Consider the following 24,179-nt stretch of genomic DNA (forward strand, 5'->3'; position numbering starts at 1 on the left):
GTCAAAATTCCACAATACAAAAATAAATAAAAAAATACATAAATACATAAAAATAAATAAAAAATAGTTCAAATATTGGCATATAGACTAAAGCGCCAGTCATTCCACAAACCCGAAGTGAACCTAACTGCACTCAATGCAGGGTTCACTAGTGTTGCGATGATGCTGTTATGAGACTCTGCTAGTCTACACATACATTTGTACATGAGATTCCTGAGTAGCCTACAGCAGGACACGTAAATACACTTACACACATTTGACTCGCACTGCCCCCTCGTGGCAATTTAAGCAGCAGCCTCAAACCATCATTATATACCACCTTGAGTTTCTGCATACTGCTTTTTTTATAACGCCGCCACAAGTGGGCAGTGTACATCGGAGAATAAAAAGCTTTAAAAAGTGTATTCTTCACAAAAAGTGAACACATACTAAATTTGCGATTCAGCATAATTAGCTTGTGCATACAACAAACAAGACTGTCTATGAATGTGCCTATCATCAGACAGGTCATCAGTTATATAGTGTCCTAAGTACTTGACCTCATCACACACTTTAAGTACCAGACAGATAAAAAGCAGGAAATGAGAGTTTACTGTCCTCCCTGCTTCTAGCAATCATTATATTACTCTTCTTAGAATTGAACGTATAATATCAAAGTCCAAGCCGTACTGGGAACATACCCTTAGAAGCTGCTGAAGGCCAGCACTATATGGACAAAGAATGACCAGGTCATCCGCGTGTTCAGCATAGTTGAATAAAACGGAAAAGTAATTTAAAGTAGAGAGAACAATCAAATTTACAAGAAATAGCCTAATATTGCATAAAAGTGACAATAAAAATTATTAATTAATGAGAAATAAAGCTTCAGAAAAATATGGTTGTTCTACAACCCCTTTGTGACATGTAAGACTTTTCACACATGGGTTTCAAAACAATTAAATTAAAATAACAAATAATGTAAAATATTTCTATACGCACTAACTGACATATAAAAATAAAGCCTTAAAACCTGACTATTTTACGCCTGTCTTCATTTATTTAAGATTAGAGTTTATTTGCTATTATACAGGCCTATGCTATTTTCCATAGGCTATACGTTTATGTTTAGCTTATGTATGTAGGGTGAATGCAGGTAAAGTGGGTCGTTTAAGCTTTATTGTACAGTTGTACAGTCTTTAAATGATAAAATAGTTTTGGTTGATGCAATATGACATTGGTGGTCGTGACCACACATCAAAAAACTCCCTCAATATGAAAGAACATTTCTATTACTATTGTTTTGTTTTGTATTGACAAATACTATTGTTTGTTACTACAGTTAATAAGGAATGCAAAGACTAAAAGGCTTAAAGTTTTCTTGTGTTTAAATATTGCTGGCCCACTTTGACTGAATGTTAGATAAAGTGGGATTCAAGTAAAGCGAGCGACCTTTAACCTTGAATAATTATTCCCAAATTGACATTCACTGGTTATTTTATAGCTGACATGTATATTTTTTTTTAGAAAACAGACAGTTTAGAGTGTACTGTCAGGAAATTCAAGTCAGAGATGGAAGAAAGGAAAGAAAGAACGAGAAGAAGAAAGGACGAGAGGGGCAACATTAGATGCAGAGTATATAGCTCTAAAATATGAACACAATTAAAGTTAATTGAGAGAAAATAGACAGGAAAAAGCCATATTGAATCGTCCTCTTATTAGATTTTTGGTAGCCTTGCATGTTATAGTCACATTTTTATTATGTTGTAGAGTTCATTTTCATTTCTAAATATTCCAATATTCAGATTTCATTCAATTTAATGTCAGCACAACATGTTTTATCCGTTGTTTTAAATTTTACACATGCATTGAGTGAACTGATGAATTTTACTCATAGCCTAAAGCTGTATGTTTTTGGGTTTGTTTAATGTTGTTGAATAGCCATGATGATATGTGCTAATAAATTGTGTTTTTGACACAGGATCATTTTTGATAAATCAGGGATAGCCCACTTTATCTGACCACTGGCCAACATTTCCTGAAAATACATTTGTCTGGAGTGCATGATCTCAAAATGTTTATACCTGGCAAAAAAAAAAAAAAAAAAAACTATTTATATGAACTGTATTCAAATTGAAATAGCTGGACCTTAAATTTAACAAAATAAGAAAAGAACAGAAACATATAGGTATCTAAATCACACATTTAACAAAAAGTGTCCCACTTTACCTTCACCCTTCTTTTAGTGTTTTGGCTGCAACAGGTTTTATTTTTTTATTAAAATTTTCTTCTTCTTCTACTTCTTATTATTATTCTTCTTATTATTTTTTCTTATTATTATTATCATCATCATTACCTGTTTTTCCTCTTCTTTCATCATCATCATCCGTCGTGTGTTTTCAACACAAGGCATTAGGCCTACGTCATCAGCATTACCGGGCAGCATTTGTTAAACTGATAATAGGCATATATTTCTCTTTATAATTGATTTTCGACCACGGAATTAGTCTTTTCACTGACTAAAATTCTTTTAATAGATAATTGAAATGTAATAATTAATGTGCATTCAATGATGAATTGAAATATGACATAGGTAGCCTATGTCGTCATGACTCACGACGTCACTGGCTTTCGATTTCACTTTCTAAGGTATTCCGTTTTGGAATTTCTTTTTAAGAGTCAAAGTTCACACTCAAGCGCAAAGAAACCTGACCTTTCTTCTTCTGCAAACCATGAAACAAACAAACAAACAAACAAACAGACATAAATTACTAAAATAAATGAATAAACAAAACACACGCTGTAGCCTTCACATGTAAACATTTGTTTAATTAATATATAGGCTACATCTACGGTCTCCAACATTGATTTATACTTTATTCTGCTAAACAGTAGGACTATCATGGAATTTCTTTATTTATTTATTTAGAAGTTGTGTTCGTTAGCCTATCTACAAGGCAACACGAGTCCATTCACTCTCTCTCTCTTCATTGTTATCGTAGGGCTACTAAATAGTAACAATAGGTCTCCTGTGGTGTTTATACTGTATTTATTCAGGTGTAATGTATTTGCGCTTGTTATTTTTGTACACAATGAGAGGTCACTGAAGGAATTCTGATGAAACGCTAAACTTTCCCCCTCACTCTCAAGCATGCGCACTGTGGTTTACCTATATCTCTCAGGTGTGCGGCCGCTGACATCTGAAAAGTGAATATCATATTCGGTTCACGAGATAGGACACCGCCTATAAAGGAGGACAGCATGGAGGAGAAGAGACAATATCATCCAACAGCAGTTAAGAACAACAGGAGGACTGAAACAGCAGCAGCTCATCATCAAGTGGATCAACCTGTGGAATCCCTGATCAGTCAAGACAACAGAATGAATGTTCGTTTAAATCTCCAGCTCTGCCTTCTTCTGGCAGTGTGTATCAGCTCTGTGCTGAGCTGCAGGTGGACCAGACAAAGTCATCAAAGTCAATCGAAGTTTCAGCATCTTCATGGAATCTCTTTGGATCTGATCAGAACGATGGTGAGTGTTTTTGCGATTTTTTTTCAAATCATTATTTTTCATACCTATATTTTATAGCTATTCATTGCGATACTAATATTTGTATTTAAAAATTGTCATGAAGGGCTGTAAGTGTAAAAAAAATTCGAAAAGTTTTTTTAACTCTATTCTGTATCATACTCAATACATGACTTTATAAGGCCTCTACATTACCAACATTTAGCTGAAAAATTCAATCTTCACATGGATAATTCACAAAGTAAAAGGTCTTTTAGTACAATGTAGAAATGTCAAGTGACATGTGTAAAATAAACGCAAGAATACCTTTTATATTGTTAGTTATATTTTAAGATGAACACTCACTGGACTGAAGTAACTTGGGTTTACTGGATTACTTGAAAAAATAATCATGTTGAAATGTCAGTATAAATATGATGCATCAGGCTTTTGAGGGAAGTTTATTTGTACATCTGTCAATCATCATTGTATTATATGTTTTGCTCCATGGTTCTTAAAACTAAACATTTAAATATCATCTTACTAAGAAACATTATTGCGAGATCTACTGATATTTATATGAATTTTATGTCAGTATCAGTAATGTACAGATCTGTACTGATTTACTGATTTTCATCTTACTTTTTGGCCATGTTAATATCAACCTCTACACAGCAACTTTCATATTTCTGCTGAATTTTTGATGAACTTCATACTCATACTACTATCATACTATATGACCCAAAACAATCAAATATGATACGAAAAATAAAACAACATTCAGAATCTGTTCATTCTGTTCAATATAGTCTCTTCATTAAATCTGTTTCTGAATATTTTGCAGGGTGAGAAAATCCATAATGACCGTGAGGACATCAACCCTATCCCATATGAGCTGATCAATAACCACAGAAGAGCAGAGGTTAGTAAAAATGATGATTTTTCATAACCCCCCTTTGTGGGATTTGTACTGTTGATTACGAAGCTATATTCATATATCTATCTGTCTGTATTCCTTTCAGCCCGAGAAGCAGATCCTGTTTGTCATTCAGGCTCTGGCAGAGATCACTGACCTCTTTGACGATGCCGTCCTGCCCTGGGATGCTAAAAAATGTGAAGATTTCTTAAACATCATCCATTCGCAGATCGACGGACTGCGCTCATGTGTGAGTACAGTACATGTTTATATTTGCATATACGTAATGTCGTCAGCAGTCGAGCCGGAGGAACTCATCCTTTTCTTTCTGAATGCAGGGCGATTACAAAATGAAGAGGAACAAAAAGCTGCATCTTTATTTTGAAAGATTGAGACACATGACAGAGCTGCACAAGGTGAGATTCTATTTCTAATATGGAAAGATAAACCCTCAGCTATAAATGTGGAAACTCATCCTAGTGTTGCATTACTCTTACAGGAGGATGGAGGTAAAAGCTGGGAGATCGTCAGAAAACGGGTCATACGTCTCATGAACCAGCTGGAGTTTTTCCCCTTCAACACTCAGGCTTAATTCTAGAAGAACACAAAAACATTTCAGTGTTATTAATCAGTGTTTGCACTCCTCTTTTTATAATGGTGTCTTAAAGTAGATTCATTCTTGTACAGTTGAAAAAGAGTTATATATTCTTTATTTATTGTTGTTTTTTTATTCTGTTTAGCTTTTATTTACATTAAAGATATTACATTTTCATAATTAAGATATTTATAATTATTATTTATTGTTATTTAATATTTATTTTTTATATATTTATTTAATTTAAACATATTTTATATATTTTATAATATTTTGCATAGGATTTTCTTTAAAGATTTTATCCTTATTTATTTATTAATGGATCCTTTATTGTAGCTGGGACATTAATATGCAAAAATGCAGTGATTATTACACTAAAAATATATATTTTGTATTTCTGACATTCAATAAAAACTTGAATTCTTAATATATTTTGTGAATTTATTTATGAAATATAAAGAAAGTTTATAAAATCCTTTCAAAAGAAAATGTTTTCCGATGTTTGCACATCGGCAGCTTAGGCTGGAATAAACTACAGCACTTTACAGAATATCACACACTTGACGACTTTGTAGAAGGTTAAAAAAAACACCATACACTAAACAACTGAGGGTCTCACCATCATCATCATCATCAATATGGAAGCCCATTTCATGCTCTGAAATGTCATAATTATGAAGTAAAATGTTTGAAATTAAAAAGGGAAAATTCTGAGAATTTAGGACTTTAAAATTCGCAATTATGCATTAGTCCCAGACTAAAATGCATGTTTGAGCTGTTTTAACTGTATCTTGTACCAACGTATATCTTAAAATTGTTTTATCTCAAGATGCACACCAGTAATGTTTTTTAAGGCACATTTATAAAAGCTACATAAATGTCCTAGTTAAACTTAGGCTTAATCCTGGCTTAATCTAAACCTTGTCTGTGATACTTTGGCCCGGTTTCACAGACAGGGTTTAGATTAAGCCCTACATTCAATTAGTACAAGTAGCTTACATAAATGTGCCTTAGAAAAAAACATTACTGGTGTGAGACAAAACGAGACAAATCTTGAAACAAATCAATGGCACTGAAATATTTTAGGATTTGTCAGTGCAAGTTGCGTTCAGTTAAAACAGCTCAAACATGCATCTAGATTTAAGCCTTGTCTGTAAAACTAGAGGGAAACATGGAAATAATGATTAAAAAAAAGAGTCTGAACTATGAATTAAAAAGTCAGCTATAACTATAAATTAAAACTTTTATAATATTCAAATCTGCAGATCGGCTCTGACTTTCGGGAACTGGCGTCGACTCCTCCAGGCTGTCAAGTGTCAATCGGGGCAAAATCGTTTGAAAAGTCGTGTGTAGCTCCTACGCGTTCTCATCCCAATGCGTAATATACGACGATTTTGCCAAAGCGTACATATCCTATGCACATGGCACCCTTTAGCGTAAATATAACACGCACAGAGTATGGGTAGGTTTAGGTCTGGGGTAGGGTTAGGGTTAGACCACTAGGAGGCGCCTTCTGCCCCATATATATCTGCGTCTCATTTACGCTAAAGGGTGCCATCTGCGTGGGATATGTACGCTTTGGCAAAAGCGTCGTATATTATGGGAAGCCAAACAAACCAAAAGTGGGACGAGACAGCGGGAGTTTACAGAGCTTGCGCCGCGCTGACATGTCATCTGCGCGGTTCAATGGTCCGAGCCGCGCGGCCGATTCGTCAGCGCAGCGCGGACGTGTTTCCTAGCGAGACCCAGTGGGCAGCGCGGCGCGAATAATCCTCACCAGCGCTGACCAATTTACGTAAACAGCGCAGCGCAAACCATACATACATGCAAATAAATGTACAATAAAGAAACCCCTCCTTCCTTACAAAATAGTGGTTCTCTGCTGAAGTTTAGGAGTTTTTCCCCACAGAAGACAAAGAAGTAGAAAGACAAGATGAAATGCATACATTTCTTATGTTTATTATCTTTAATAGTGATAGTGTGTGTGGGACCCATCAACTGACAGATTCCCCTGTGTCACTGCACAGCAGATTTTGATTTACATTAACCACAGAAAAAGCCTTGCAAAATTAATAATTGCAAAACTGCTGTGTCAAACTTAAAATGAACATTACCTTGGCCGTCCCCTGGTATGTAAAATTAGTAAAAATGGGGCGTTCACAGGAGGGTTGAAAGTATGGTCCACCAGAAGACATAAGTCTTGTATAGCCTCTTGAAGTTCATTGATTGTGGTGATGAGGTCAAGGTCATTCTAAAGCATTATATATATATATATATATATATATATATATATATATATATATATATATATATATATATATATATATATATATATATATATATATATTGTCTGTGTGTGTGTGTGTGTGTGTATTCAGGTTGATTGGGAGGGACACTTTTTCCAATTAATCTCAATGGCAAAAAGTGTCCAAATCACACTGAATTCGCCCTATAAATCAATATCACAAAATATCAATAACATAAAATCGATCTTTAGTTTTAACATTTTATTCAAAATGAACAAATTATTGTTTTATTTATGAAATTCACATATAAAAAGCTTAAAGTCTACAAATGATGGCTGAATGCAAAACTTACTACAATAATAAAATACATTACCTGAACATGTAAACTGTCCGATATAATTACCAGAAGGTTGGCGTGCTCCTCAAGACGACTACGATATTGAAAGTCATTGAAGTTTATGCTTTGTACAGCTCTTTCCGTAGCCTCTTTACATATGTGCAGATCTTCAAAGTATCGACGCATAACACTAGGCTACTCTTTACTAACACTATTAAAGATAATAAACATAAGAAATGTATGCATTTCATCTTGTCTTTCTACTTCTTTGTCTTCTGTGGGGAAAAACTCCTAAACTTCAGCAGAGAACCACTATTTTGTAAGGAAGGAGGGGTTTCTTTATTGTACATTTATTTGCATGTATGTATGGTTTGCGCTGCGCTGTTTACGTAAATTGGTCAGCGCTGGTGAGGATTATTCGCGCCGCGCTGCCCACTGGGTCTCGCTAGGAAACACGTCCGCGCTGCGCTGACGAATCGGCCGCGCGGCTCGGACCATTGAACCGCGCAGATGACATGTCAGCGCGGCACAAGCTCTGTAAACTCCCGCTGTCTCGTCCCACTTTTGGTTTGTTTGGCTTCCCATAGTATATGACGCCTTGGGATGAGGTATTCCAGCCTGAAAATGATTTCGACTGTTAGTTTGACTGAATGGCCACAAGATGTCGCGCTTTCCCTGCAGCTCTTACAGCACTTTATTATTAGAAGACTGAACACTCTTCCAGTCTGTGTCTCTTTTTGTATTTCTCAGATTCTCTCTTTTCCATACATGTGTATTATCCTGTCTCAGTCTCCATTCAAGTGCTGTACAGTCCAAACTGACCAAATGTGATCTGTTTTCTAATGTTTTAGGGTAAAACAAATCTAAATAAATACTAACGTAAAATGAAGAACACATATTTAGGATTTTGCAATATTTTACTAGTCAAATAGCAAATTTGTGACATTGACAATGTTAAATCCTTGTACAGATGGTCAAATGTTCTTTGCAGATGCTCTTTCAAAAGATCATCAGACTTGTGGAGTCCATATCAGATAGAATGCAAAGAAAATATACCAAAAAAGCTGCTTTATGGAAAACACCTGATTTTCAAATGCTTATTTTAAGAGAGATGAAGTGAAAGTAGACATTTGATTTGCAGGTCCCTTTAGCTTTGAGCAGTTCCTTACCACTAGTATTTTTATTCCCACATACACAGAACCGCATTATCACGAAACAATAGCCAGAGCCAGTGCATTTATAAAACAAACACTAAAAAAAAGCAAAAAATAAAATAAAATAAAAAGCACATAACACAATATCAGTTGATAAACTGAGTAATGAAGAAAACAAACAAGCAAACAACAGTAAAAACATAAGTTAAATGTATTACAACCCTGCTAACAAAAATATTTTCCAAGAACGTTTTGCTAATGTTGTCATTAAGTTATGAAAACATTATTTCTGTATGTTCTCAGAACATTTTAAAAACATTTTTTTCTCGGTTATGTGAACGTTACAGAAAACATTAAAGGAATGTTTTCTCCATTTTATCATTTTGCAAGTATTACGGGAAGGTTACATTTGAATGTCCTCTGAACCATCTGAAAAAAATGTAATAGTAGGCTAAGTAGTAACATTAAAAAAAACATAAAATATTTCAGAAAAACGTTCCATGAATAATGTGTAAATATCTCTTTTGCGGTAATGTTTTGATAATGTTATTAAAGACCATAACTTTGAACAAACATTCTATTAACATTACTGGAAGAAGGTTTGATGGTAACTGTGAGAGAACATCTGAGAACGGTCCCTGTTAGCTGGGAATGTCCTTGGTTTATTGTTAAGTAAATGTGTAAATTCATCAAAACTTATATAAACAGTACATAAACGCCTCCTTCCGAGATAATAGTTTCATGATTTCAAGTGAAATGTTTTTCAAACATACACTCACACTCAGTGACATCATCAGTTTGCATACAGCACAAACAGACGGTCAGTCGTGATGTGACAGAGGACTGAATGTAATCATTGTTCTGGGGTTGAAGCTGATATCTGGATGTGTTGTTTCTCACTCTTGGTCTGGGGACTCGACTTCCCATGCTGCATCTGTGGGCTGGGCGTAAACAGAGATGTCCTCGTATACATCACCACCACACTGCTCAATTTCTAAACCCTGTACAGCACACAGAGAGAAAGAAAAAACAGATGTATTTCAAAGAATATTAAGAACATATGATGTTGTCAAAGTAGTATACTAAAGTAATAAGACATGGGAAGCCGTGCATTTCATTTATGAATTATTAACAGTTTCATTTATTACAGTTTTTCTCGATTGATAACACACTATAATAACTGATTCAGTTGGCACAATTTCCCAAACCATTAATTCAGATCTCAAAACAAAGACACATTTCATAAAACGTTTAAAGGGATTGTTCACCCAAAATTGAAAATCCTCTCATTAATTACTCACCTTCATGTCGTTCCAAACCCGTATGACTTTCATTTATCTTCGGAGCACAAATGAAGATTTTTTTGATGAAATCTGAGAGATTTCTTTCCCTCATTGACAGTCTAGGCAACTACCACTTTAAAGCCGCAGGGACATCATTAAAGTAACCCACGTGACTCCAGCGGTTTAACCTCAATTTGATGAAGTGCTTTGTTTGTGCAGAAAAAAAACCCATAAATTACCATTTTATTTACAACATATTATTCAACAACGCGTGTTCATGAGAACATGTACCAAGATGCATGTGTCTTGTGTTGACGCGAGAACAGAAGTTGTTGCATGAACGAGCGTTTGAGATTAATATTTAGCAAATAAAGTGGTAAATTATGCACATTTTTGCATTCTTTTTTTCGCAAACAAAGCACTTGCATCGATTCATAAGTTGAGGTTAAACCACTGCAGTCACATGGATTACTTTAATAATGTCTTTACTACCTTTCTGGGGCTTAAAAGTGGACGTTGCATACATAGGATGTCAATGAAGAGACATAAGCTCTCAGATTTCATTAAAAAGATCTTCATTTGTGTTCCGAAGATGAACGAATGTTTTATGGTTGTTGGAATGACATGAGGGTGGGTAATTAATGCCAGAATTTTCATTTTTGGGTGAACTATCCCTTTAACACATCACCTGTTTTCACACACATTCCAATTTTCTTCATGATTCCTCCAAAAATGCCCCCATTTTATACAGGTTTTAACCATGTTCTGATTCATAAAACATAAACAATGATTATGTGCTATGTACATCCACAGGCTTTTTATACAGCTTACACATATAGTATAATTACAGAACTCAGTACTTTAGATACGGGAAAATTCACTATTTTATGTACAGTAAACTGTTGAACGTACACCCTCAAACTTGTGACGGTCAAATTTATTTGTTGCCAATTTTTTATTACATGTATTGTATTTTTGCAGAACTGAGAAATGACTTGGTAGAGAAATTCTTGTCAGAAGACCAAGAAACTGCTATAATACTGTATACTGTATACTTTCAGAAGCTCCAATTGCAAATGCAATAAAACGGTGTGTTTTGAGACACACACAGAGCCGGTCCGAGCCTTTTGGGGGCCGTAAGCAGAATTTGATTTGGGGGCCTCCTCCCACTACGCGAAGTCACCTGAGCTTGACGATTATTGACACAAATGTCACGCAATAATGATACATTATAAATTAATACAGTGAGGTTATGTATTAATACAAAATAAATACTTAATAAAAAATAGATGCCTACTTAAATAAAAAAGTTTTAACTTTTACTTTACTCTTTTACTAACTCTTTGAAACTTCTTAAAACAAACTGTCTCAAAACATATAAAATAAATTATTTATTAAAATAATGACAAAACTGAGAAATCAGAAACACAACAAGAGCAAGGGTTCAACAATGACAATTATTGTTGAAAACTGTAAAAATATTATTATTTCTCAACTGTCTCAATACAGTGTAACTGTCCTCAAAATCTTTTTTATTATTATTATTGTAACAGACTTTGTTGGATTGTACATGACAGAATCCAACAAAGTCTGTTACTATAATACCGGTAATGGCCCTGTCCCAAATGGCGCACTTCATGCGGACTTTCGGTCTCGTGGACTTAAATTGCGTGTGCTCGCCGAGTCTACGAGTCCGTAGGCCGTCCCATTTATCATGTTAACGCTCTGAAGTGTGCTCAGCAGCGCCCCCTTTATACCCTTGAAGCGGTCTTCCGCGAAGCCCGCATAGATGCAGGCTCCACGCACTTTAACTACCCAGGAATCCTTGCGAAATGCCAATCAGAAAACGGATGGGAGGAGATTTCGCTCACGGACTGTTAACGTGGCTTTATGATATAGGCGTACATTTTACCAGTTGTTACTTACAGTTTATACAAACATTATCGACCAGTGGTTGATATCTCAAACATAATAATAGTGTGTTAAATAATACGAACACATTATGATTCATTATATAAATAGAACCGAATGTCATGGCTTTACTGAGTCATATAAACGTGGTATGAATATTGAAACCGATACATTTTTCTTAAACTCATTTACATTTAAATTTTGTGTTAAAATTGAACATTATGTATTATTATGTACAACTGTATTGATAATTAACATAACCATGACATCTATTCTAATGCCCAGGTGGCATATACAATTATAGAACTGTAAAAGCAGGCTGTGTAGTTCACATGGACATAAGATTTGGGAAAATAAAATAAATCCTGTTCTCGATGCTAAAGACTGTAATTTTTTTTATGATTATTTGTGATATTTTTCTAATAAAGGGACTGATGAGATGACCTTTAAGTTTATTCAGCTTCGACGTCTGAGCTGAGACCTTCTTCCTGTTTCCGGCGTGACGATCGAATACCTCTCAATGCGCCCTCGCGGACTCGCGCTAAGGGCCCTATAGGTCTGCACTACATGACGTCACCGAAGTGTGGACTCTGAGGAAGTCCACAAGTCCGGAGTGTGCCATTTGGGACAGGACACTGTTTCTCGTTGTATGTGTGTATGCAATCTATTTTTCCCCTCGGGGCTTGCCGTAGATAGGAATGGCTCGTGCGCAGACTGCGCACTTGGTACTGGAGTGTCATGGGTTTTTGGAGTTAGTGATCTGATGTGTGGTATAATAAAGTGGAGAAGAGTTCAAACTGGTATGTTTATTATTTATTAAATTTTCAAACTGCTACCTTTACACCTAGAAGGTTAAGTTCCCCTGCGGCTATTTTCTCCAATTTTCTATTTTCACCGATACCGTGACTATGGGCAGTTGCGCACTATGCACTTGCGAGGTGTCTAGATTATGCGCATGACTTAAACGCTGGCAGACACAGCAGCAGTTGTTGGCAGGTATATTGATCATGAAATCAGAATTTTCTTGTCTTGAATTATTCATTCATTCATTCATTTATGTCACTTGACTTAAGTCATCTAATTTTTTTTTTTAATTCGATTGGGGGGCCCCCTGGTGGCCCAAGCAGCCGCTTAGTTCGCTTATGCCTCAGGCCGGCCCTGGACACACGCACGCTTATGACTGCACTCTGCACATGTGCATTGGCTGGTCCAGCCTGAAAAATGCAGTTTGAGTGTTTAGAAACCAAATTTATGAGACAGTTGTTGTCAGATTTCATTGGTGATTTTAAATATAAAATGTAATAATAAGCTTCCCCATTGAGAGATAGGAGCTGAAACAGCTGCCCGAGAGGCATTTCAAAGATGGCCACTGAGAAAATGACTTGCCTTAAAGGGACTTTGTGTTACATTCCTGAATTAATCAGGGTTACAATTCATTTTGTGGTCCCCTTTAGACATTCTGTTTGACTGATTTTTAGATTTTTAGTTGAGTATTAGCAAACTGTTAAGTTAGGGTTAGGTGTTAGGGTTGGATCAGTAGAATCAGCTGACATGTAATTGCAAAGTTAAGGCCCGTTCACACCAAGGATAATAACTATAAAGATAACTATTTTAGCATCCACACCAGCGGACAATATCTGTTTTCTAATTCTAAGCGTGTGCTTGTCTGCCCCTTTAAAGAAGATGCACAAGAAGAGATGCACCACTATGAAAACTTTGGTCGATACCGATAACTTTATATATGAAAGCCGATAACCGATACATCGACCAATAAATGTAAATCCATATTTTTATATAATTTTTGAGAGCCTGATTACAAAAACAAAATTCTTAACATTAAAATCCTTCTACCAAGCACACAATTATAATATTATTGTCATTACAATGTTATGTTGCTTATATGACAGACTTGCGTTGCACTTTACTGTATTTTCCTTTTTTGAGTGATTTCAATCATATTTCAAGCAATTCAAAACCATCATGGCGAACAGTGGGTCTAAGCTGAAGGAAATACATTTATCTGCTTTAATATATTGGCCAATTTTTTTTATCAAGCTGATAACAATAACATTAAAAATGAACATATATTTGACGATATATCGTGCATCCCTAAAATTTGTATTGCAAAACAAGTCAATAATTTTTTGCAATGCAAACTAACACAGACCAACTGAACTCATGGAACGCTGCTCGGCCAATCAAATTCGAGGACCAGAGCTTGAAAAGTTTAGAAATGTTCCTATTTGCTTTATGAAATATAATTAATTTAAAATAATAATGTATTATTCTATTATCACAAGAGACCATGTGTGTTTTCACTTCCTGTAGTGCATGCAACAATAGTTGCAGAACTCTGAGCTTAAAACTCAACCAACCGTTAACCAACACATGACAGTAACAAGCTAACCGAATGAACCAAAACACTCACCTCATATATGTGATCATCCTCAGGTTCTTCATAATCCGCTTCTTCTTTCTTCTCCTGAAACCAAACACAATGAGAAACTGCTGTTATTGCTTATTGATAACTGAATTATGGCAAAACAACAACAAAAGAATTAAAATAAAAAGGTGGTTGAACTAATTTCGATGGTCCACTTTAGATATAACTAACTATAAGTAACTACATGTCAACTAGCAGTCATGAGAGTAATAGTAGACTGCCTGTTTAAAATCCGCTAACAATTTATTTTGATGCTCCTCAACAATTTTTCTACTGACTATAAGTAACTTTGCAATTACATGTCAACTTATTCTACTAAACCAAACTAATACTCTAATGAGAGTCAGTTGACATGTAGTTGCAAATGAATGAGTAAGTTCACATATGGTTGCAAAGATATTTATATTTAGTAGAATGTCTAAAGTGGACTTTCGAAATAAAGTGTAACCAAACAGTAATACCTCACTTAAGTGCACATAGTAATAGAGAACGTTTGTGGCCCTTACCAGCTTGTAAAACTGAACCAGAGGAATGACAATACACAAAATCAACAGAAAAGCCTGAAGGAAAATGATAACATCCTTGACTCTGGATCTGTGCAAGATAGCTTGGGGCTCACTGTATCCTGTGGAAGAAACAAAGAAATACAAGTATGGTAAACAGGCTAGCGAAGAAAGAAAGTGAATGAGATCAACAACAAATCATCACCTACTGGACACTTGTAGCGCAGTTCCTGGTCCAAGAGTATCATTCAGCTTGCAAAAATAAATGCCGCTGTCCTCCATCTCCACTTGCTTTATGACAATATAGGCATTTTTTTGTTCACTCTTCTCCTTTATAACTATTCTGTGGCTGTTCTTGAGTGTGTCTTTCTCAGTGCGGTCTTTAAACCACACTACATGAGCCGGCAAAGACGAAGACGACACACAGTATATCATCACACTCCGACCTGTCTTAACGCCAAGAAATCGTGGCTTCTGGAAGACATTGATATTGTTTGCTTCAGCTGAAATTAGGAGATGGACAGAGAGAAAATATATAAGACAGAACCGGTTTAATATTGCAATGGCCATTTGCTGTAAGTTATCAGCAGAAGTAAAACCATGAAACATGCTTTATCAAAGACACTTAACAGTATGTGCATCCCACATTATAACTGTTTATTTAATAGTAGCAAATGCAAACTTGTTTTGAAGCGGTGGGACTTCCTCTTTCACTCACAGATGGGAAGGAAGAACAACACTGAAAACAAGTCTAGGGCAACTGTAATATGCAAAATGTCATCCTGCAACTTTTAAATGTAAAACAAAAATCTAATCAATCGGTTGTAAAGAACTGCTGTCTTAAATAATTCCCACCCATATATTAAAAAGCGCATCAAAATGTGGCATTTCAGAGAGTACCATGTTTAAAACTCAAACAAAAATGCAGTTTTTAATATGTAAAACAGCCATTTACCTGAGAGGTAAACCAGCGCCATGACTGAACATCCCAGCAGGAAGGAATGCATGATTCGCGGCCTTGAAATGCACCTCTCCAAGAAAATGTAGAAGTCAGTACAGATCAGATAGACAGAACTGTAGGAAGCCAGCTGAAGGGTGCGGGTCATGAAGCTGTGATGATACAATTCCGTTTCTGAGAAGAAACATGCAAATCCTTACACCCATGCATCAAAATGTTAAGGAGCAAGTGAATCATCTTGATGCACAATACATTAAGAATGATATAGGCTACTTTATCACTTATTTACAAAGATGACTAAACAAAATACAAATGAAAATGCCAACTGCATGCATCACTGCACTGTAAGATCAAAATCTGTAGAAAACAGATTATGTCCCGGTAGAAAATGAGTTTTTATCCTTTTTTTGTCTTGTTTTTCAGACCAGTACATATATCTAAACATTCTTAAATCAAGATACTTCTACTTAAATGTAAAGTAAAATAAGTTATATGACTTAAAATAAGTAAAATGACTTATTAAGTCTTGTTTAATGAAATTGATCAAATTTTAAGAGCTTAAAGCAAGAAACATCTGCCAGTGAGGTAAGACAAATATTATTGTTTTCCTTTTGAATTAAGTTTAATCTTCTGACCTTGCTGGCAGGTATTTCTTGATCTAAGATTTTCTTTTTAGATATTTGTATTGGGAGTTGATATCAATGTGTGATATCAATAAAACACATCAACAAATTATGAAAGGAATATTATTGCTGCTTCCATAGACATCAAGCTATTAATGTAGAAATGTAGAAATATATACATTCTCTACAATGGACTGTATTTTTTTGGGACTTTTCTTAAAAAGAAATTATCCATTGTCATTTGAATACACTCAGAAATAGTTACATGCAAAAGCCCTGTTATATTGCCTTCTGCATTTGCCTACTGATTAGTGATTATAAAGAAGAATCAGCCTAATGGCTGCAAACAATAGCTGTTAAAAGCAATAATTATGTGAAAATTAAAAGTAAATCTGCATCTGCATTGTTTCTCATTTCACTGGCAGTCATATTTGGATGTGTCTTGTAGCCCATGTAGTGTTAACATTGAGTTAATGTAATTACTGTAAATAAAGCTCAGAATTGCTCTCGCGGTACATTGATGTCATACACCGATCGATCGGTCTGCACAGCGCCTCTTTAATTTGTACACACCTAAATCTGCAGTGGTCAGGTGGTACAGCGGTCATGTGGTACAAGTCGTAGCTCTCAGAAAATTAAGAGTTTACATGTTGTCAGTTCTACAAGCACGTGAAGGCTTTTTACACTTCAGTTACGTTACGGTAATTACGACATGGTGTGAACCCACCTCTATATACGCACTATGTGAACCCGTAGTGAACTCGTAGTTCCCATACTTATGACATTCTACTCTGAGCTGTTCTCAGGATATTGTGCGTTTCTATGTCAAATACCTATGGCAAAATGAATCTGCGGTCACGGTGGTACAAGTGAAAGTGACATGTGAAGGACAAGTATGGTAACCCATACTCTTTTTGTTCTCTGCATTTACCCCATCCAAGTTAGTGCCCACACATTAGGAGTAGTGAGTAGTGAACACACACACACACTGCAAACTGTGGACACAATTGTGGGTTACTCAGTCATTTCCTGCCGGTATTGAGAATCGAACCTGCAACCTTCGGGTTGCAAGTCTCTAACCATTAGGCCACGACTGCCCGCAGAGTCAGAGTTCTCTGAAAAGTTGTAATTACGAGGTCTTCTAGGACGTGAATGCATTTTGGAATCTCGTAATTGTGGTACTCCGACGACAAGACGTGAATGCACCTATAGGCAGGTGTGTTGGAGCTAAACTTGCACATCTATGGTCTATAATCTTAATTTTGCGTTTTTACTGTTGCGGATGTTTTTTGATGACTTTGCTGAGTGTTGCCATGCTGAATTTTGTTGTGTCCCATACGTGTCTTTAATTTACATGCATAAGTTGGTGCTTTCCATGCGCATCTGCGGTGCAGTCCATCACAGTGGGTGGAGAGAGCAGCAGTCGTTGAGCTGTGTGAAGTGCACTGCACTCAATACAGCTGTAACCACGCACACGCACACGCACACACACACTCACACACACACGCACACACACGCACACACATGCACACAGACTCATTTATCAGTCAAAACTATTTGAGGAGGCAAGGGAAGCGGTGTACCTTCTCAAAAAACTGTTGGTACAAAAATAAAACTAAACGGCCCGGTCTCACAAACAGGGTTTAGATTAAGCCAGGATTAGGCTTTAGTTGAATTAGGACATTTAAGTAGATTTTTTGTGCCTGAGAAAAAAAAAACACATTCCTGGTGTGCATCTTGAGACAAATCAGGCACTGGCATATTTTAAGATATGTCAGTGCAAGTTCCTTTCAGTTAAAATAGATGAAGTATTTTACAAGAACATGTATTTTAGTCTGAGACTAGATTTAAGCCTTTTCTCTGCAACCAGGCAAACAAGTATTATGAAATATGTGATTAAATGAGATGAAGCAGTGCATTCAGAGTGGTTTAAGGCACCATGAAAGTGGCTTACACATAACTGCCAACCTGCTCCAGGGCAGGTTTCATTCTGGGTAAGAGATCTCAAACTGAAATGGAGCCAATCAGCTGAGAGCAAAGTGACACATCTCTGATGCAATAAAGTCACTCCCCCAGTTTCTCTCGCTCCAAATTAAAGGTCACTACATAGTAACAGATTTTTTGAGACAAAATCGTCTGGCTTTTAGCAATGTCTGTTTATCATAATTATTTTAGATTTATATATTAAAATTATTTTATACTTAAAGGGGTTATATAATGATACATGCACTTTTAAAAGTTGATTGTACTGAAATGTGTGTTGGCAGTGCCTGTACACAACCATCATATAATGATAAAAATCCATCCAGTGTTTTTGTTTTAATCTCCTTATTCATAGATGCCATCTACGTCACTACCAAATAGAAAGCCGCCATATTTACGACCGATCTCGCCCGGTATGCCTGCCCAAACTGCCCATTTGAATGAGAGAGAGAGACAGAGATAGCTGGAGAAAAATTTTATTTTAGACTCCGATCCTTATTTGTTACCCCCAGTTTTATTTTGTCCATTATTATATGACCCAGATTCACCCAATTTGCCTTGCATGATATAAATATATATACAGTATATATATCTTGTGCATAACCCCTCCCATACAGTGGGGATCGCTTGTTGAAGGCTTTCAAGAGTACAGACGCGTATCAATATGCTGTTGCTGGATGGGTAAAAGACGTAAAAGTGCGGCACCTGGCCACCAAGGATTTATATTTAATGATGGGAAATGTAGGTATTATAAAAAAAATTAAAATGTATGATTTTGGTGGTAGTTTGCTCTTACTATCGAGTTGTTAGCTAGCTAAGTGGCTAATATCTGGTAGCTTGCCAGCTGTTAGCCACGGTTCACGGCTAGCTGTCATTAATCTGGATTAGGCCTGTCGCGATAGTCAATAAATCAATTAATTGCACTGTAAAAAAAATGAGCTTGATAATTTTTCCGGCCGCGATAATTTCTATTTGCATGCTTGTTTTTTTTTTTTCTCTCTCTCTCTCTCTCTCTCTCTCTCTCTCTCTCTCTCTACCAAAGAGACTGGATGACAACTCTGTTTAAGACATAACCGACATATTTTACTTGAATACTCTCCAAAACGGACATTTAAGCATAATGTTGTGTGTATCTGTCCATTCAGACACGAAACAGAGCTCAACTCATTACTCGCGCGCTGTAACGTTATAGGGGTCTATGGCTGCACGCTTTGGGTCGGGTGTGTGCGCACAGAAAAATGAGACATGATACAATATGAGAATGACAGCTAACCACTTCTTTCTTCTATCCTTTTCTTTTGGTATAGAATAAAATACCAGTTCGGGGTTCCTCTTTCGGCTGTTGTTGCAGCCAACTGCACAACATATTGCAGGCATTACTGAGACCATCAGTCGTAAAGATGGCAGCGCAAAGCTACAGTGACATCATGTGACCCGAACAAATATGTTTTCCCCTGCCTCAAATTGAGCTGTTCGATCTTGTGACGTCACTAGATCGGACGCCCCTCCCACTATTGATAATTGACAGTAACGTTTCAACACAGACCCGCCCTGAGCGAGCTGTCATCGTAGTCCGCCATTGTTGATACACTGCAGCAGAATGGCGTCTAAGCGATTGTGGAGTTCTGTTCTTTGCTGTGATAAGGAACACAGCAGTCATTTTAATGTTCCTAAATTCGAACCGCTGAAGACGCAGTGGGCGAGTTTTGTTTTTGAAGGGAACATTCCCAACGATCAACGTAATGCTTTTATGTTTGCGCTAATCATTTCTCACCAGACTGCTTCATAATCGAGGGTGAGTGTAAATCTGGTTTTGCTAAGAAGCGGTCCTGAAAAAAGAATCGGTACCAACTATTCGGGTTCCTGCTGCACCTCCAGAAGGTGCAGCAGGAACATTTGAGTGTAACATTTTATTAACCTTTAAATATTAATCTTTGCAAATCGCTTGCACACTTCACGATGAATGCGGCTAATGTTTACACTCAGGATATAGTACTGCATGTTTTCTATGTAACGTTACGACGTTCTCAATATAATTCATAATCCCACGTTTATAATGAACAATGCGTTATGGTTAATGTGTTATTAAAAACTGTGTACTACGCAGGTGTTAAAGTTAACGTGGTAACACTAAGTTACACCTGTTTACTAGTCTGTTACTGATTAAGAAGTAATGTCAAAAAACAGTTATAACTGCATGAAGATGAATGGTAACACAATACCAGCAAAATACTGTTTACATTCTGAAAATGAATATGATTCAAGACAATTAATACTCTAATTGATGTTTTTCAATATTACCCAAAGAACAGAGTGAGTAAAGCTCATTATCATTTGAAGGCATATGCACTGAAACGGCGTGCTGAAACCCGAGCTGTTTTTGACCAGGTAAAATTTGTGTTTTCTTACAATACTAATGAGAATTTTTAATAAAAGTATATTACAAAGTTTTCATTTAGACCCTAAAGAAAATTTCATAAAAATTAAAAATAAATTTTTCAAAAAACATCATATTAACTTGTAAAAAAATGGCATTATATGACCCCTTTAATCTATTACATACTATATGGGAAATTTTTGTTTGACAATTATTATTATACATTTCGTTTAAATTTAGACCTATATAAATACAGTATACAGATATGTAATATAAATACGCTTTAGAATCAATAGATAAAGCTTTAAAAATGATTACATGCATACATATTCAAACATATACCTATATATAGACCTAACTTTACAACTTTCACTGATATAGCAAGATATTTTATTCTTGCTGTGTGAATACCTGTAGATTTATATACTTCATATTCTTCAATCTTTTAATCTTTGGGAGAAGAGAGAATTGAATCACACTGACTCTCACGCGAAAAGTGAATGGCAGTTCCCTTTCAAGGGAACTCGAGCTGCGTTGAGACGCGGTGGGAACGCTCTGCGTGATTGCGTCGTGAAGCACGTGTATAATCAGTCCAATGGAAGAACGAGACGTCACCGGCGGTGACGTCATAGACCAGGAAGCTATAAAGCACACCAGAAATCAGACCGCGACAGCTTCTGTTGCCTTCAGCAAGCGCTCTCTGTATACTGTCCTTGTCTATTTATTGTTGTCTGTCACAAGCACATTATCTATCTATATATATATATATATATATATATATATTATGGCGAAACAAGAATTCAAGCGTTGTGTTGTCCCTTGCCCTCGTTTCATCACGGGTGGGGACACACATCAGCTTTGTGTTGCTTGTTTGGGAGTGGAGCATGCCCAGTCAGTTCTCGAGGGAGCTGACTGTGAGCATTGCGAGAAGCTGTCCGTGAGGACGCTCCGCTCTCGCCGGGCGTTCTTTGAGGAGGACGGTTCGGTTCGCGCTCCCCGGGGTGCGGGTCCCGCTGCTGCCGAGGCACAGCGAGGCTTTCATCTTGGGGTTCGCATATGGATCTAGTAGCGGGGCTTGAGACGGGCCCAGCCCTTTCTCAACCCTTACCTGCTGGATCCGGTGCCTCTGCCCAGGAAGGAGCCCGCGCTGCGGCTTCTCCTTCCCAGGTTGGGGCACCATTGTTGCGGCTATCCAGTTCTGAGGATCTGGATGTCGTCAGTGTTGATATGGGGGATGTTGAGTTTTCGCCAGCTCATGCCTCCGATAATGATGAGGAGCTTATGGAGGTTTTATCTCGTGCTGTAGCTAGATTAAATATTGAATGGCCAGCCGATGATTCTTTGAGTGTTACTAGAAAAAGTTTATTAGATGAAAGATTTTTACCATCTAAAACACAGCCTCCACGTCGGGGACTCCCGTTTTTTCCCGATCTCCACAATGAGGTTTCGAGATCGTGGAATAAACCGGCGTCATTCAGAGTATTTAACCCACAAACTTCCTGTTACAGTAATGTTTTGGGTGCATCTGATTATGGTTATGTTAAGGTGCCTCGGGCTGAAGAGACGCTCGCGAGCTATCTCTCTCCCGAGTCATCGTCATCATTAAAAACCCCGACGTTACCCACCAAGCCATTAAAATCTACATCTTCGCTGGTGGGTAAAGCTTATTCGGCAGCAGGTCAGGCTGCGTCATGTCTGCACACTATGTCTATACTGCAGGCATACCAGGCTGATCTGCTGAAGGATATCGATGAACGTGAGGAAGTCAGCGCTGACGCAATTCGAGAATTGCGTCGCGCAACAGACCTGTCTCTCCGGGCCACCAAGGAGACGGCCAAATCAGTGGGCCGTTCTATGGCAGCCCTGGTGGCCACGGAGCGGCATCTTTGGTTAAATCTGTCTGATATAAAGGATAAAGATAGGTCTGTTCTTCTGGACGCGCCACTGTCACCTTCAAGTTTGTTCGGCGACGCTATCAACTGTGTCGTCGATAGGTTTCAAGAAACGAAAAAACAATCGGCTGCGTTCCAGAGGTTTCTTCCTCGACGTTTCAATATCCCCGAGACTGCTGGGCGAAAAATGATTATTAAATCCGAGCAGTCTCATCCGAGTACAAGCTCCACACAGCACAGAGTGCATCAAAAACAGAGCGTCGCCACTCGGGCTCCTCCACAATCTGGGGAATCTGGGTGGCGGTCGCAGTCCAGGCCAGCTAAGGGTAGGCAAGATCTGAGGACTGTCATCTCTAAGAAGGCTTGGGCTAAGAAGAAGTCCTGACGCCCAAGGCGTCAGGCTTCTGAGGGTGGTCCCCTCCGAGGAGGGACGATTTCGAGAAATCGTTCATCCTCGGCACCCTCTGGGGGGCGATTCTCTGAGGAGAGTCGCAGCGCTGCCACATCGGTTGTTCCCTGCCGGTTCGCCGCTTCAGGGCACCGAGGTGTCAGCGTCCCCATACGATTCTCCGAGGAGGATCGTAGAACGGTCAGTTCGGTTGTTCCCTGCCGGTTCGCCGCTTCAGGGCACCGAAATGTCCGTACAACCGAATCCCGAGGCCAGTCTCGAGAGACTGGTCCCCTTAGTAGAATTTCTGGCAGCGTGGAAACTACTGCCAAATATTTCTCAGTGGGTCCTGCATATAATAGAAAAGGGTTACAGAATTCAGTTCGGTTCTCGTCCGCCCAGATTTCAAGGGGTCCTTCCCACAGTGGTGGACCCAAGGCAGGCTCGGGTCATGGAACTAGAAGTACTGACACTTCTGCAAAAAGGGGCTATAGAAAGGGTTTCTCCTCCCAGCAGAGAGTCAGGGTTTTACAGCCGTTACTTCATCGTTCCCAAGAAGGATGGGGGGTTGCGTCCTATTCTAGATCTGCGTCAGTTAAACAGCAGAGTTCAGAAACTCAAGTTCAAGATGCTTACACTCAAACAGATTGTATCACAGATTCAGTCCGAGGACTGGTTTGTCACAATAGACTTGAAGGACGCTTACTTTCATGTATCCATTCATCCTCATCACAGGAAGTTCCTGAGGTTTGCTTTCGGGGGCGAAGCATACCAATATCGGGTCCTTCCATTCGGCCTAGGTTTATCACCCCGCACCTTTACGAAATGCGTGGATGCAGCGCTGGCTCCTCTGAGACTCCAGGGCATTCGCGTATTAAACTATATCGACGACTGGTTGATCCTGGCTCGTTCCGAGCAGTTGGCAGTTCGGCATCGAGATGCCGTTCTGTCTCACTTAAAAAGGTTGGGGTTGCGGCTAAACACCAAGAAGAGTGTGCTCCTCCCAGCCCAGAGGACCACTTTTTTAGGGGTGATGTGGGATTCGACAACTATGCAAGCACGATTGTCTCCAGCTCGTATTTCTGCG

The 24,179-nt window shown here is 37.8% G+C and overlaps 2 protein-coding genes across 2 annotated transcripts; one reads left to right on the forward strand and one right to left on the reverse strand.

Moving 5' to 3' along the window:
• Positions 1 to 3,357: 3,357 nt before the first annotated feature.
• Positions 3,358 to 4,991, forward strand: ifnphi4 (interferon phi 4). The gene is made up of 5 exons (XM_077205764.1): positions 3,358 to 3,507; positions 4,328 to 4,405; positions 4,506 to 4,649; positions 4,738 to 4,815; positions 4,899 to 4,991. The coding sequence occupies exons 1-5, from the start codon at positions 3,358 to 3,360 to the stop codon at positions 4,989 to 4,991; spliced, it is 543 nt and encodes a 180-aa protein (XP_077061879.1).
• A 3,484-nt stretch (positions 4,992 to 8,475) lies between these two features.
• cd79b (CD79b molecule, immunoglobulin-associated beta) lies at positions 8,476 to 17,894 on the reverse strand. The gene is made up of 6 exons (XM_077206174.1): positions 17,807 to 17,894; positions 15,827 to 16,003; positions 15,081 to 15,374; positions 14,875 to 14,993; positions 14,354 to 14,407; positions 8,476 to 9,732 (listed from the first exon to the last, which is right to left on the reverse strand). Exons 2-6 carry the CDS (start codon positions 15,975 to 15,977, stop codon positions 9,628 to 9,630), a joined length of 723 nt encoding a protein of 240 aa, XP_077062289.1. The 5' UTR covers positions 15,978 to 16,003; positions 17,807 to 17,894; the 3' UTR covers positions 8,476 to 9,627.
• Positions 17,895 to 24,179: the final 6,285 nt, after the last annotated feature.

Source organism: Siphateles boraxobius, unplaced genomic scaffold (genome assembly GCF_051911475.1).
Source record: "Siphateles boraxobius isolate OS27281-9 unplaced genomic scaffold, OSU_SipBor_1 55, whole genome shotgun sequence".
NCBI classification, from domain to species: Eukaryota; Metazoa; Chordata; class Actinopteri; order Cypriniformes; family Leuciscidae; genus Siphateles; species Siphateles boraxobius.

What these genes read in the sequence shown, in the direction of transcription:
- ifnphi4 (XM_077205764.1), top strand. Translation starts at nt 3,358, where the DNA reads ATGAATGTTCGTTTAAATCTCCAGCTCTGCCTTCTTCTGGCAGTGTGT. An exon ending in TGGATCTGATCAGAACGATG is followed by an intron (nt 3,508 to 4,327) that starts GTGAGTGTTTTT and finishes AATATTTTGCAG; the next exon opens with GGTGAGAAAATCCATAATGA. An exon ending in ACATGACAGAGCTGCACAAG is followed by an intron (nt 4,816 to 4,898) that starts GTGAGATTCTAT and finishes TTACTCTTACAG; the next exon opens with GAGGATGGAGGTAAAAGCTG.
- cd79b (XM_077206174.1), bottom strand. Translation starts at nt 15,977, where the DNA reads ATGACCCGCACCCTTCAGCTGGCTTCCTACAGTTCTGTCTATCTGATC. An exon ending in GGCGCTGGTTTACCTCTCAG is followed by an intron (nt 15,375 to 15,826) that starts GTAAATGGCTGT and finishes TCCTAATTTCAG; the next exon opens with CTGAAGCAAACAATATCAAT. An exon ending in TGGTTCAGTTTTACAAGCTG is followed by an intron (nt 14,408 to 14,874) that starts GTAAGGGCCACA and finishes GTTTGGTTTCAG; the next exon opens with GAGAAGAAAGAAGAAGCGGA.